General features: G+C 56.8%; 1 protein-coding gene across 3 annotated transcripts; it reads left to right on the forward strand.

Moving 5' to 3' along the window:
* The first annotated feature begins 5,911 nt into the window (after positions 1-5,911).
* On the forward strand, positions 5,912-13,267 carry CIMIP7 (ciliary microtubule inner protein 7). Of its 3 annotated transcripts, none has more exons than XM_080673554.1 (4): positions 5,912-6,570; positions 6,929-7,042; positions 11,604-11,660; positions 11,935-13,267. In XM_080673554.1, exons 1-4 carry the CDS (start codon positions 6,544-6,546, stop codon positions 12,349-12,351), a joined length of 615 nt encoding a protein of 204 aa, XP_080529680.1. In that variant the 5' UTR covers positions 5,912-6,543; the 3' UTR covers positions 12,352-13,267. The 3 variants fall into 3 exon arrangements, with proteins under 3 accessions (XP_080529680.1, XP_080529678.1, XP_080529679.1); XM_080673552.1 differs by having other exon boundaries at positions 6,934-7,042; XM_080673553.1 differs by having other exon boundaries at positions 6,934-7,042; positions 11,956-13,267.
* Positions 13,268-13,349: the final 82 nt, after the last annotated feature.

Raw genomic sequence — 13,349 nt, forward strand, 5'->3', positions numbered from 1 at the left:
TTGGTGCAAAAGCCTTCCCACAGCCCTGACCAGTGTTGCTCAGTGGATAGAGCGTCAGCCTGCGGACTGAAAGGTCCCAGGTTCGATTCCAGTCAAGGGCATGTACCTTGGTTGCGGGCACATCCCCAGTAGGAGGTGTGCAGGAGGCAGCTGATAGATGTTTCTCTCTCATCGATGTTTCTAACTATCCCTCTCACTTCCTCTCTGTAAAAAATCAATAAAATATATTTTTTAAAAAGCCTTCCCACACCTCTCCTGAGCAGCTGCCTACTGCCAATACCATACTCTGCATCCTACACACAGTTCATTATGATAGTTGTACAGCCTAGATTTCATGAAACAAGCCCAATTTCTAAATTTTTTTATCTCTGGCCCTAACCGGTTTGGCTCAGTGGATAGAGCGTTGGTCTGTGGACTCAAGAGTCCCAGGTTCGATTCCAGTCAAGGGCCTGTACCTTGGGTGCGGGCACATCCCCAGTAGGGGGTGTGCAGGAGGCAGCTGATCAATGTTTCTCTCTCATCGATGTTTCTAGCTCTCTATCCCTCTCCTTTCCTCTCTGTAAAAAATCAATAAAATATATTAAAAAATTTTTGTCTCTCTGATCTCACAGAACATTTATATGTATCATTACATATTACCATAGATTCCTACACATACATCTGAATAAAACAAGTTCTGAATAAATATAGATATTTAGTATACTTTTTATATAATTTAACCTTCTTTAGAGAAATCTGTTACATTGAAGTTTCCTAATCTTCCAGAAAAACACGAATTTAGGTGTTTATAACCAGTTCTTTTGCAAGAATGTGAAGTACACACCACAGGATCAAGTATGTGCCAGGCACAGCACTAGATACATTGCAAGATACAGCTACACAACCCCAGCTATATGCCAGGAGCAGTGCTAGATACATTGCAAGATACAAGGTTAATGATTTTGTGAGGCAGGCATTTTTATCCTCAAATAAATTTATAAATGAAATAGGAGACATTACAAAATGAAAAGGCAATCTACAGAATGGGAGAAAATATTTGTAAATCACATAGCTAATAAAAGCTTAATATCCAAAATGTATAAAGAACTTATGCAGCCTTAGCTGGGTTTGCTCAGTGGATAGAGCGTTGGCCTGTAGACTGAAGGGTCTGGAGTTCGATTCTGGTCAAGGGCACATGCCCGGGTTGCAGCTTGCTCCCCAGCAGGAGATGTACAATCAATACCAGAAAAACAAACGCCAAACTGGTTAAAAATGGGCAGAAGAGCCCTAGCTGGTTTGGCTGTTAGCACATCAGCTGTTGGACTGAAGGTTCTCGGGTTCGATTCCAGTCAAGGGTACATACCTGCTTAGGAGGCAACCAATCGATGTATCTCTCACACGTTTCTCTCTCTCCCACCCACTTCACTTCCTTCCACTCTCTGAAAAGCAATGGAAAAATATCCTCAGGTGAGGGTTAACAAAAATTTTTTTTAATTTAAAAAGGATCTATCTATATAAAAGGCTAATATGCTGTGTCCTTCCCTCTATCCAGGTAATGACCTCACATAGCAACGCCCGGCTTCCTCTCCCTAGCAACTAGCCTCCTTGCAGTTTCTTCAGCCCAGGAACATGACTTGCTTTATAGCCAGGTACAAACATTTTACACTGTAACCAAATGTCTGTGAAGTGTTTTCCCTGCCTCATCTCATTTAATCCTCACAGAAGTCCTGGAGTAGGTAGATAGGAGACTCGGTGGAATCCATTTTCTTTTCATTAGCCGGAAAATGGAGATTTAGAAAGCTTAGAATCTTGATCCAACTGAAATGATGGACCTTGAAAATGACTTCAGGTTTTCTCACTGCACTGAATATAGTCAAACACTGCTGCAGTTAAATATTTTACCCTTTGTTCTCCCTGCGTGACCAATAATAAGCTGTGTGTTGATATTTACTGCTGTGTTGCTGACAGTTACCTAAAAGAGAAGTTGGGGTGCTTCACTGGGCTGGGAAAAGTTTAGCTAAATCAGAAAGCACGTCTAATTAAGCAAGTTTGTTCTATATAAAAGTCTAAGTTGACTTGCACATGCGCAATACATATAAAGCTCTCGCTGGCACCAATCGTACATGTGTTTCCATCTGTCATTGTTGATCGTGAATTTGGTTGGCACTTCTATTATAAAGGGCGAATAGTGACCGGGCCACTAGTATAATATACATACTTATTTACCTGAAATTCAAATTTAACTAGGTTCCTATATTTTTTAAATTTTTCAATTACAACTTACATTCAATGTAATTTTGTATTAGTTTCAGGTGTACAGCACAGTGGTTAGACAATCATGTACTTTACCAAACGGGTGGCCTATATTTTTATTTGCTAAACCCCTACTCTACTGCACCAGCTGGGATGACTGCAATGGCCTCCAAACTGGTTTCCCTGATTTCCCCTTATCCCACTTCATATTCTCTTCTCTACAAAGCAGTCACTCGAACCTTAAGATTACCCCTTTGCTCCACTGCGTTACCCTCCTCAAAACACAAGCCAGCGTCCTCGTGATGGTCTTCAGTGTCCTCTGCAGTCTCCCCTAGCTTTGCCTCTCATCCGCACTCTATTCCACTCCTCTTATGGGCTTCTCACTGCTGCTCCCCTTGCTGGGCACACGCCAACTTCAGCTCCCTGTTCCCTCCACTTGGCCCACTCCTGGCTCCGACATCATCATGGGCCTCCCCACCTCCCTTAGGTGTTCTCTCATTTGTTCAAAATCATACCTCAACCGTCACCGTCTCTCCCTTGCTTTTCTCCACAGTACATCACCATTCTAATACACTATATGCTTTATTAATTTATCTTGTTTCATAATGTTCACCACTTTGAGAACAGGAATTTTTGTCTGTTTTCTTCACTGCTACATTTCCAGAATCTAGATATTGTGCCTGGCACCTAATAGGTACTCAGAAAATATTTACTGTGAAATTAGAGGGAAAAAATACTTGGGATCTAAATTAAGACAATGGAGCAAAACTTTCCAGGTATCCACAGATTTAAAAATACATATGATTGTCTTCCAATTATTATATTTCAGGTCCTTAGATCAGCACAGACTTACTACATATTTTAAGAAAGAAGGTGAATTGAAGTAAATACTGGATTTCTGACTCAGGTTTACTTATTTCTTTGACAGCCTAAGTTTTTTCTTCTATCCACATTAGCAGAAATTCCTCCTCCTAGTGTCTAGATTTAGGATATAGACAATTTTATACACTTCACCACAAGACCATTATTTAAGGCCATTATTAATCTACAGGACAAATCCTCTTGTCTTCCATGTCTGTCTATGCTGATGGGAGGAGAGTCATTCTATAGATGTGGCTTTGGGTTCAGAATACTGCTCCCCTAGTTCCAGATCTAATTTCCTTTTTATTTAAAGTTTTTAGCTTTCCTGACTTTAAAAAAAATGTTTTGTTTTTAGAGGGGGGGGGGAGGGAAACATCAATGATGGGTCCCCTTCTGGGTGTGGAGCCCCAAACCCGGGCATGTGCCCGGCCAGAATCGAACCAGCGAACCAGCGACCTCTTGCCGCAGGGGAAACTCAGTCCCCTGAGCACACCAGCGGGCGACGTGGGCCTTGTCCTCGGGCTTCTTAAACGCGGCAGGAACTCCGTGTTTTCCCCTTGGCTCTAAGGACCCCGCGGTGCTGACGTGCTCAGCCTCATGTCTGTCTGTCTGTCCCGTCTTCGCGCTCCCTGTCTGGGCTTTCCCTTCTCAGGCGGCAGAAACCCAGCCGGTGACGCCCTCCTTGGCCCCACTCTCAGGGAGGACACTGGTCGCCCTAAGGAATGGGCACGGGAAGGCACACCTTCAGAGGTTTCCAGGGCACACCCCCCCCCCCAATCCTATGAAAGAAGCACCGCAGTGAAGGTGGGAGTAAAGGTGCGACCTTTTCGCCAGGAGGTCACCGTTGGGTTTGGTCAGGGACCCGCCCAGGGGCAGGCTCGGTCCCCAGCGCCCAGTGGGCGGTGTGCAGGAGGCGGCCCAGCCATGACTCTCGTCATTGATGCTCTAACCCTCCCCCTCTCCCTTCCTCCCCGAAATCAATCAAAATGCATTAAAAGAAGAACGCGACCATTTCCACAGGAAGGGCCCTGGCAAGGTGGCGGGCAGGGGAGAACACGTGGGCTGAGGAGGGGGCCTCAGGGCTAGAGCCCCAATCTGACCGTCTTCCACGTGGAGAACCCCGAGGCCATAGTGTGTGTGTGGGGGGCCGGGCACGTACCCTCCGCTCCTCCCCTGGGTCACAACAGGGTCCCCCTCAGCCCGTGGCCCCTCTGGCCTCAGCCAGGCCCGCCCTGCCTCCCGCAGCCCTTGTCTCTCATCTCCGGCCGCTTCATGCTCCGGGCTCCGCACTAACCAGGAGGCCCGCGCCTGGTTCCGCAAACCCCGTCGGCTTCCCGGCCACCCCACTGCCCGGCGGACTCCCGTCGCACGCGCAGGAAGGAGCGGGGCCAGGAACCGCGAGGTGCGCTCCAGCGAGGAATCCTGAGTCCTGGAAACGCCCCCTCGAGGCCCCTGGGAATTCACTCGGCTCCCACCTGCCCGCCTCCCCCCCGCGCCCCGAGAGACAGCCCGAACCCCTTCCGCCGCCACTTCCGAGGCCGCACACGCCTGGGCCCGAGGGAGCCCTGGGCTGGCTTCCAAAGCACTTGGCCCCGTGGAAGCCGACTAGGCATGCGCGGCCCCGCCCCCAGGGCCTGCTCTGACCAATGGGGGTCACGCCCCGCCCCCTGGGCCCGGCCCCTGCTGCAGCACGTGACTAATAGCTTTAACGGTTTTAACGGTTCTAACGGTCTTAACGGCTGGGATCCTGGCCAGGTCCACGCACGCGCACCCCCAGCCCACGCGCACCTCGTGAGGCGTGCCCCTCCCCCTCCCCCAGCTGCCGCCCACGCGCCCCGCCTGCCCGCCATCGATGCGGACCCACTGAGGGGCCACCGAAGCCACCTGCCCGCCGAATGCGGAGTGGAAGGGCGCCCAGGGGCCAGGGCGTGGGGGGCCTGCGTGGGCCGAGGAGCGCTGGGCAGGGGCGTGGTCGCGGGAGGGCTGCCGCGGTCAGAGGGGGCCCCGCCGGGAGCTGGAGCAGAGAGGACGGAGGAGAGACCGCGCCCACCGGGGCCCCTGGGCGCGATGCGGGAGCCGGCGGAGGGCGGGTGTGGCTCTGGGTGGCGGTCACCGGGGACCAGGCCGGCTGCGTGGCTCCCGGAGCTCTCGGTTCCCTTCCGCTCAGGGCACGTGCCTGGGTTGCGGGCTGGATGCCCCGCGGGGGGCGTGCAGGAGGCAGCCGGTCCATGATTCTCTCTCAGCATTGATGTCTTCCTCCCGCTCTGAAAGCAATAAAATAATTCTAAAAATTAAACCGTGAAGCAGGGTGGGGTCCCCCGTGAAGGCAGATTGCACTGAGGCCCGGGTGAGGCGGGAGCCCGAGGGTGGGGCGGGGAGGGGGAGGCGGGGAGGTGGGGAGGGGTGCCCCGGCCTCTCCCCAAAAGGAGGGCCGGCTGTGGGGCGAGGAGAGGACTCGTGGGCCGCGCTCGCAGGTGTGAGGTTCGACGGCGCAGTTGAGTTGACCCCCTCCCCCGGGGACTGGCTTTTCAGGTCCCTTCACTGTGGACATTCCCTTCGCGGGGGCCACGGTTCCCCTGCGGGGGCCACATGCCGCTCTCCCCTCCGGGTTGCGTAGAGGTCTCCGCCCGGAAAATCCGGCCAAAAGCCCTTTAAAAGCGCCGCTGCCCTCGCTGGCTGGAGCCGCCGGGGCGCCCGGTGTGGGGTGATGGGCCCTCCGCCCGCCCCTGCCCCCCCTCCGCCCTAGCAGCAGGCGGTGGGGAGCCCGCGGCCGCAGGCGGTCCTTCAGAAATGGCGCCCCTGTGCGCCGTCGCTCTTGCGGGCGGGCGTGGAGCCACAGGCGGGGCACGTGGCCTGAGGGACTCGAACCCGGACCCGCCGCCGCCGCTCTGTCCCCTGAGCCTCCCCGGCGGGTGCCTGGCGCCGCCTTGGCCATGGGCACCTTTCGGGGCGGCGGCTGCTCTGGTGGATGGCGGGGTGGGCTGTTCACAGCCCCGGAGAGCGGCGGGCTGTTGGCGCCGGGCCGGCTGGGATGGCGCCGCGGCTCCTTCTCCTGGCCTCCAGCTCCGCCGTCCCGCCCTCGCAGGCCCCGTGGTCCCGGCCCGACCCGCGCTCCGGCGCCGCACCCCCGCGAGGCGGCCGGACGCGCGTTCTCCCCGCGGGGCTCCAGCCCGGCCGCGTGTCTCCTGCTCCGCGGTGCCCTCGCCACGCCGGTCCCCGCGTTCGGCTGCGCGGGCTCCAGACGCGAGGATCTCGGGGTGTCGTGACTTCATCGCCCGGCAGTGGAGCCCCGGTGCTCCCCTGCTCGAGGCCCCTCCCGCCGGTGCGGGGCAGCCTTCCCGCCCAGCGGCATTGTGCGGTCACAGCCCCGGTCACCAAGCAACGGGCAGGGCCTGCGCCGCGGCAGCTCCCGGGACGAGCGGCAGGTCTGCTCCGGCTCCTCCCGGAAGGATGCAGAGCGCGCTCGTGGGCTCCTGGGTAAGGGGGTCCGCCCGCCCGGCGCCAGCCTGAGCACCCACCCTCTCCGCCACCCAGGCCCCGGCCGACTGGGTCTTCCTGCCGCCCCTTCCAGGGTCCCGGCCCCGAACCCTGTTTGGCCTGAGGCCTAAGCTTGATCCCCCCACAGGCACGCGGCCCTCCCAGGGCCAGCGCAGCCGCCCGCTGTTCTAGGAGGCGTGGGAGACGCCTCTCTGCAGGCCCCCTCGGGGCGCCCCCACCTCGGATGCTTCCTATTCGGCCAGAAACTCCCCGGAGCGGCGTGGAGCCTCTGGGGCCCTGGGTCCGAGGCTCAGGAGTCGGTGGGATGGGCTCACCCTCACGCCTGCCTTTGCTACAGCACAGCAATGGCTTCTATGGGCACTACCGAGGCCAGGTCAAGAACGAGAGCGCCCTCGAATACCGCCTGGCAGCCAAGCCCCAGCCTCCCACAGTGTTCCTGCAGCGATGCAAGGTACCGGCGCCTGCTCCTCGCGGGGAGCCCCCACGCAGCTGACGGACACCCGGCGGCCTGGGGCCTGGCCCTCGTCCCGAGAGGTCAGGTCTTGCCCCTGCAGGCGGAGCGGGAGGAGCCCACGCGGGTGACCTCCTGCCGCCGAGAGGGAGGAGGGTCAGGGCCCAGGTGCGCCCGAGCCTCCGGAGCCCAGGGAGTTCAGCCGAAAATGGCGGGAGAGGGTGCAGGTCTTGGGCCTCCTGCTTCCAGGCCTGGAGACAAGGCGGGGTCCCAACGAGGAGAAGCCCACTCGGAACAGAGCTCAGGAGGGTGCAGTACAGAGGGGTGAGGTGAGGGCCTTGGGGAAGGTAGTCTGACAGGTGGGTCCGAAGGGACAGGGAAGGCAGGCATGGCCTCTGGAACCCAGGGGAGAGGTGCGGAGAGACACGGCGGTGGGGCTGGCCTGAGGGAGCAGGGAAAGCAGGTCTCTCCCGCCTCCCCTCCTCTCCTCCAGGGCTTCCCGGCCAGAGGGAGGCACCCCTCTCCTCCAGGGCTTCCCGGCCAGGCCAGAGGGAGGCACCGGGGAGCAGGGCCCAGTTTGCCTCCTCCCGGAGCAGGGGAGGGGCCTGGGAGGCCTGGCGGGTGCTCTGCCCAGCAGCGCCTTGCTCCCCGGCTTCTGACTCAGCCCCAGCAGGTCCTGGAGGCCGCCATGCTGCAGAGCTGGGACCTCTTGGTGCTCCTGGGCACTGCCTACTGAGCCAGGGCCACCCCCCCTGCCAGGGTCCAGGTCAGGGGTGGGCAAACTTTTTGACTCGAGGGCCACAATGGGTTCTTAAACTGGACCGGAGGGCCAGAACAAAAGCATGGATGGAGTGTTTGTGTGAACTAATATAAATTCAAAGTAAAGGAGCGGAGGGGAGAGCAAGAGAATCGGATAGAACAGCCGGATCCGGCCCGCGGGCCGTAGTTTGCCCACGGCTGGTCCAGGGCCTGCGTAGTGTGGGGAGCAGAGACGCCCGGGGCTTCCTGCTGGGTGTTTGTGGGAGCCCGCAGACTGGAGCATCGCTCAGTCTGTCCGCCAGGGCCAGAGTACGGACCCGTCTTGGTGGAAGTGGAGACTTGTGTGTCAGGTGTGTGCCAGCCGAGCCCCAGCAGCGGGCCTGTGTGCTGGGCTCGGTGTGTAAATGCCAAGCCGCTAGCTGCTCCCAGGTGGGAAGTGGTTGCAATTAGTGGGGCTGTGCAGGGAGGCGCGTTAATGCTCTCGCTGGGGAGAGGTGTGGGGGTCTGCAGGCTCCCTGCAGCTGCCCTTACAGCCCCCCACGGGCAGCACCCACTTCCCTCTCCTCTCCCGAGGCGTTCAGGCATCTTATCCAGGCCATTCAGACACAAGACAATTCTCTCTTCCAAACCAGACTGATTGATTCCTAGCCTTTGCTTGCCCGACTCTTGGGAAATGTAATTCTAGTCCTGGGTCATGGCTGGGGCAGGCCGGCCCCTGGCGGTGCTATAACTGTGGGTCCCTGTCCGACATCCTCAGGCAGCCACAGAGGCTCTGCCCTCAGCACCCGGTGACTGCAGACTGGGGACCTCCACGGGGCCCTGGCCTCCCACTGCAGACACAGCCCCTCTTAGTAAGAGACCCCTGCCCCAAGGCCTCTTCAGCCGGAGCCCCTGAGCCCCACCTGCTCAGAGACCATGGTTTTCACCACTTGGTGGAAAAGGGGCCCTAGATAGTTTAGAACAACGATGTAGGGGAGATTCTCCTCAGGGCAGACACTCACAGCTGCCTGGGCGAGGGGCGGCGGGGCGGGGGCCGGGGTGGGGGTGGGGGGTGGGGGCGGAGGAAAGGATGCATTCTTACCAGGCTCCCAGGGTTTTTAAGTTGAAATTTGTATTGAGACGATTGTAGAGACATACACAGTTGTGAGAAATAATAGAGATTTCATCTGCACTCTGCTCAGTTTCCCCCAATGGTGACGTTGTGCAAAGCTATCGTGCAACATCACAGCCAGGACACTGACATGAATGCATTCACCTCTCACCCAGACTTCCCCAGCTTCACTTGTACTTGTGTGTGGATATGAAGATCTAGAACTTTTTATTGCCTGTGTAGGTTTGTGTACCCAAACCACAGGGTCCCTGGTGCTGCCCTTTTATGGCCACACCCACCCGTCTCCCGCTCCTCCACCTTCCCTGTCTCTAACCCCTGGCGTTCACCAATCTCTCTCCCATTTCTAAAATTTTGTCACTTCCAAGTGTTATCTACTGGAATGATAGAGCGTGGAACTCTTGGGATTGGTTTTTCTTACTCGGCGTAATTTCCTACAGATCCACCCCGTGGTGTGTATCGATGAGCCATCCTTTTTTACTGATGGTAGTCGGTGGTATGTATATACCTGTTTAACTCTTCGCCTATTACAGACTATCTGGGCTGATTCCAGTGTTTGGTCCTTACAACTAAAGCTGCCATGGCTATTTGTGTACAGCGTTTGGCGTGAACATAGGTTTTCATTTCTTTAGAATAAATGCCCAGGCGTGCAGTTGCTGGGTCATAGAGAAGTTGTATGTTTAGTTTTAAAAACAAACGGCCAAACTATTTTCCGGAGTAGCTGTAGCTTTCACATTCCCACCAGCAGTGTGTGTGGGATCCAGTTTCTCTCCATCCTCACCAACACCTGTCGCCGGCTCTATCTTTCATTTTAGTCATTATGATTGATGTCCTGTGACATCGCACGGTGGTTAATTTTCATTTCTCGAATGTTTAATGATGGTGAACTTCTTTTCATGTGTTACTTGCCATTTGCATATCCTCTTTGGTGAAATGTCTTTATGTCATTAGCCAGTTTTCTAATTGGATGGTTTGTTATTTTCCCGTGGAGCTGTGAGAGATCTTTATGCGTTCTAGGTTGCAGTCCTTCATTGAGTATGTGGGTTGCAAATATTTTCTCCAAGTTTGTAGCTTGTCTTTTCAGCTGCTTCATATGGACATTCACAAAGCAAACGTTTTTCGTTTTGATGAGGCCCAATTTATCAATTTTTTATGGGTCTTTTTTTTTATGGATCAAGTCTAAGAACTCTTCGTCTGGCTTTAGATTCTGAAGATTTTCTCCTGTTGTTTTTTTCTAAAAGGGCCCCGGGGTTTTAATCCCTGGGATGTCAGCTTGTGTTATGAGGAATGAAAGGTAAGGCTGGCTGGCTCCCACCTTCCTGACACTTTTATTCTAGTTGGAGACCTGTTCTAGCTGTGTAAGGAGGAGGTCCCGTGGGGGAGCTTGTCCAAGGCACACGCCACAGCTCCCCCTGAGCATTCTGGTTCAGAGATTGGGGTGAAGCGACCCCCTGCCTTTTACTTAGGAACCCGCCATCAGCCATTGCTCGCTCCCCAACCCAGCCAAGACTGAACCTCTCAGACCAGGCACTGTTCTGACTGAGTTACAGATGTGAGCAGAGAGAAAGCAGACAATAAGCATCCAGAATATAGTCACGTAGACGCGAGAAGGGGAGAAATGCAGAGTTGGGGTGATGGGACTGCTGGGGTAGTGCTCCAGGAGGACTTCCCAAGAGGAAGGTGAGGAGGAGTCATGGCCAGAGAAGTCTCAGGCAAAGAGCAGGCGCACAGGCTGGAGGCGGGAGCAGCTGCTGTGCCTGAGGGCAGGGAGGATGCCGGCTGGCTGCAGGTGATGGAGCCATCGGTGCTGTGTGGGGCTCACGGACCACTATGATGACTTGGCTTTTACAGACACGAGGGACCTTTGCAAACAAGGGATGTGAATGGACTCACGCATCAAAGAGTTCTTCTGCCTGCTAAGAGGACAGTAGATGGGGAAGCAAGCTCGGAGGCAGGGCTACCAGGTGTGAAGCTCTTGCAATAATTCAGGCAAGAGAGGAAGGTGGCTTGGACCAGGGGAAGCTGTGGCCGTGCCAAGGCGTGCTCCAGGCCTGGGTGCATGTTGAAATACCAACAGGGTTCCTGGCACGTTGGATGTAAGGTGTGAAAGAAAGAAGGAATCCAGGGGTCTCTGTGGTTTGGCTGGATCTAGCTGCCGTGACCTGAGCTGGGGAGGCTGTAGCAGGAGTGGGTTTGGGGAACGATCCAGAGCTCAGTCATGTTTGAGATGCCCGTTAGACCAGCGGTGGCCAACCTTTTGGACCTCACGGACCACGGGTTGGCGACGCTGCATTAGATGTCTGCGGTTAGCTGCTGAGTCTGGAATTCAGGAAGGAACTTGAGCTAGAGAGAAAAATGTCCATTTCCAGGTGGTGTTCAGGGTCAAGAGCTTGGGCTGCTGATGGGGGAGTAGGTGTGGGCAGAGGGGAGGAGAGAACCACGCCTAATCCTGGGTGATGTGGAGGTGAGGGCCCTGTGTAAATCCTGAGCCACTCCCCTGGGCCCTTTCTCAGCTGGCGGCCTGGAGGCGGCTGCTTTGGGACAGGTCCCAGGGCGAGGTGTCCCAGTGAGGTGTTGCTTTCATTGGTATCTGTCCTTTCGGGGTGTAGCAGTTCAGCAGGTTAGGGCCGTGGCTCCTGGGGAACTACGGGCAGGTGAGCACCATTTCCCCCATGGCCTTCTCTCTTTTTCAAGGAGCCCGTGCGGCAGCACTTCTTCTCCAAGCATGACAACCGCACTTCCTTCGACAAAGTGAGTGCGCGCGGCGGCGCCCCAGGCTGGAGCTGAGCAGGGAGGTGGGGTGAGAGTGCGGGAGGGGCTCCTGTGCTTTGGTTTCCCCTGCCAGCCGGCCTGACAAGTGTCCCAGGGCCTGCCTTTCTGGGGCCTCACTCGGAATGGAGGCAGGGGTTCAGGCCAGGGAGACCAGGCACAAGCCAGGCATCAGCGGGCAGGTTGGGCGTCAGGAGGCATCCAAGGCAAAGCCTGATGCCAGGACTGTGGGCCAAGGGCCCGTACGGCTGAGGAGGGTCCCTACTGCCTACTGCAGGGCATCGGGAGGCGGAAAGACATGGCGCGCCTGTGTCAGCGGCCCACCTTCCTGCACTGGGCCTCCAGCGAGCTGGAGCTGTGCCAGAAGCGGCCCCTGGAGTCCTCCTACCAGTCCAACTTCCGCTTAAGCCCAGGACCCAGTGACCCCCCTCAGCGCCTCGTCCACTTTGTGCAGATCCAGTCTCCCCGCACCTGTACCACCTACCAGCAGAACTTCTGCCAGCCGTCCCAGAGCGGCCACTGTGGCGGCGACAGCGGGGGCCCCCAGGTCCCCGGCCCCAGTACACCGACCAACCTCCCAAAGATCCCCAGGCCCAAACCGCTGCAGCATTACCTTCATGACGGGGTCTCCGAGTGTCTAAACTGGTCCAGAGCATTAAACCAGGATGGCTGAGGCCCTGGCCGGTTGGCTCAGTGGATAGAGCGTCGGCCTGCAGACTGAAGGGTCGTGGGTTTGACTCCAGTCAATGGCACGTACCTCAAGGGCATGCGCCTCAGTTGCAGGCTTGATCCCTGGTCCCAGTCGGGGTGCATGTGGGAGGCAGCCTATTGATGTGTCCCTCTCACATCGGTGTTTCTCTCTGTGTCTCTTTCTCTCCCTTCCACTCTCTCTAAAAGCCAATGGAAAAATACCCTCTGGTGAGAATTAACAAAAAAAGAATGGCTGACACCGAGGCCTCCCTGGCCTGTGCTTGTAGGCCAGGAGGGCGCAGAGGCTGGAGCGCAGGAAGACACTGCCAGGCCTTATGCCCAGCTCCCGAGGCACTGGTGCCCCTGGTGCCTATGTGCTGGGCAGGGGCGGTGTGGCCTTGGGAGCTCTGCGTTGAGTGAGAAGGGCTACAGCCAGCAGGAGGCTAAGGGTCCGGAGGGTTACCATGGCCACAGCAGATGGGTCCGGGACCCCAAATCCATTCTTGCAGCAAACCCAGCTGTGAGCCCCTCACACTCAGGAGACTGCAGAAAGCCGGAGCCAATGGCCCTAAAAGTGGGCAGCGCAGCCTGACGAGGAGGCAGGGCCAGCAGCTTGGCTTTCTCTGCAAGACTTCGCCTCTAGGGTCTGCGGGTGCCACAGTCCTGCCTGGGAGACAGCTTCCCCGCAGCCGCAGCCGGCACAGAGGGAGACTGTCCGCCACACCCCGCGAGCCTCTGCAGGCAGCAGGGCTCTGCCAGACGCCCAGACCAGGAGAGCGCCCTGACTGCACGGTGTGTGGTCGTTTTCTGCGCTCTTCTCTGCTCGTCCTGTGGGGCCCCACCATCCAGGACAGTGGGGACAGCGGCCTTCCTGGGTCCCCCAAGGAGAATCTGAGGCTTAGGAGGGGCTGAGACACCAGAACACCTGGGGGCAGCGGCCCGATCTCAAAGGCTCTTCTGGACCCTTATCCTTTGGAGAAC

This window comes from Plecotus auritus, assembly GCF_963455305.1.
Source record: "Plecotus auritus genome assembly, chromosome: 6".
Classification (NCBI taxonomy): Eukaryota; Metazoa; Chordata; class Mammalia; order Chiroptera; family Vespertilionidae; genus Plecotus; species Plecotus auritus.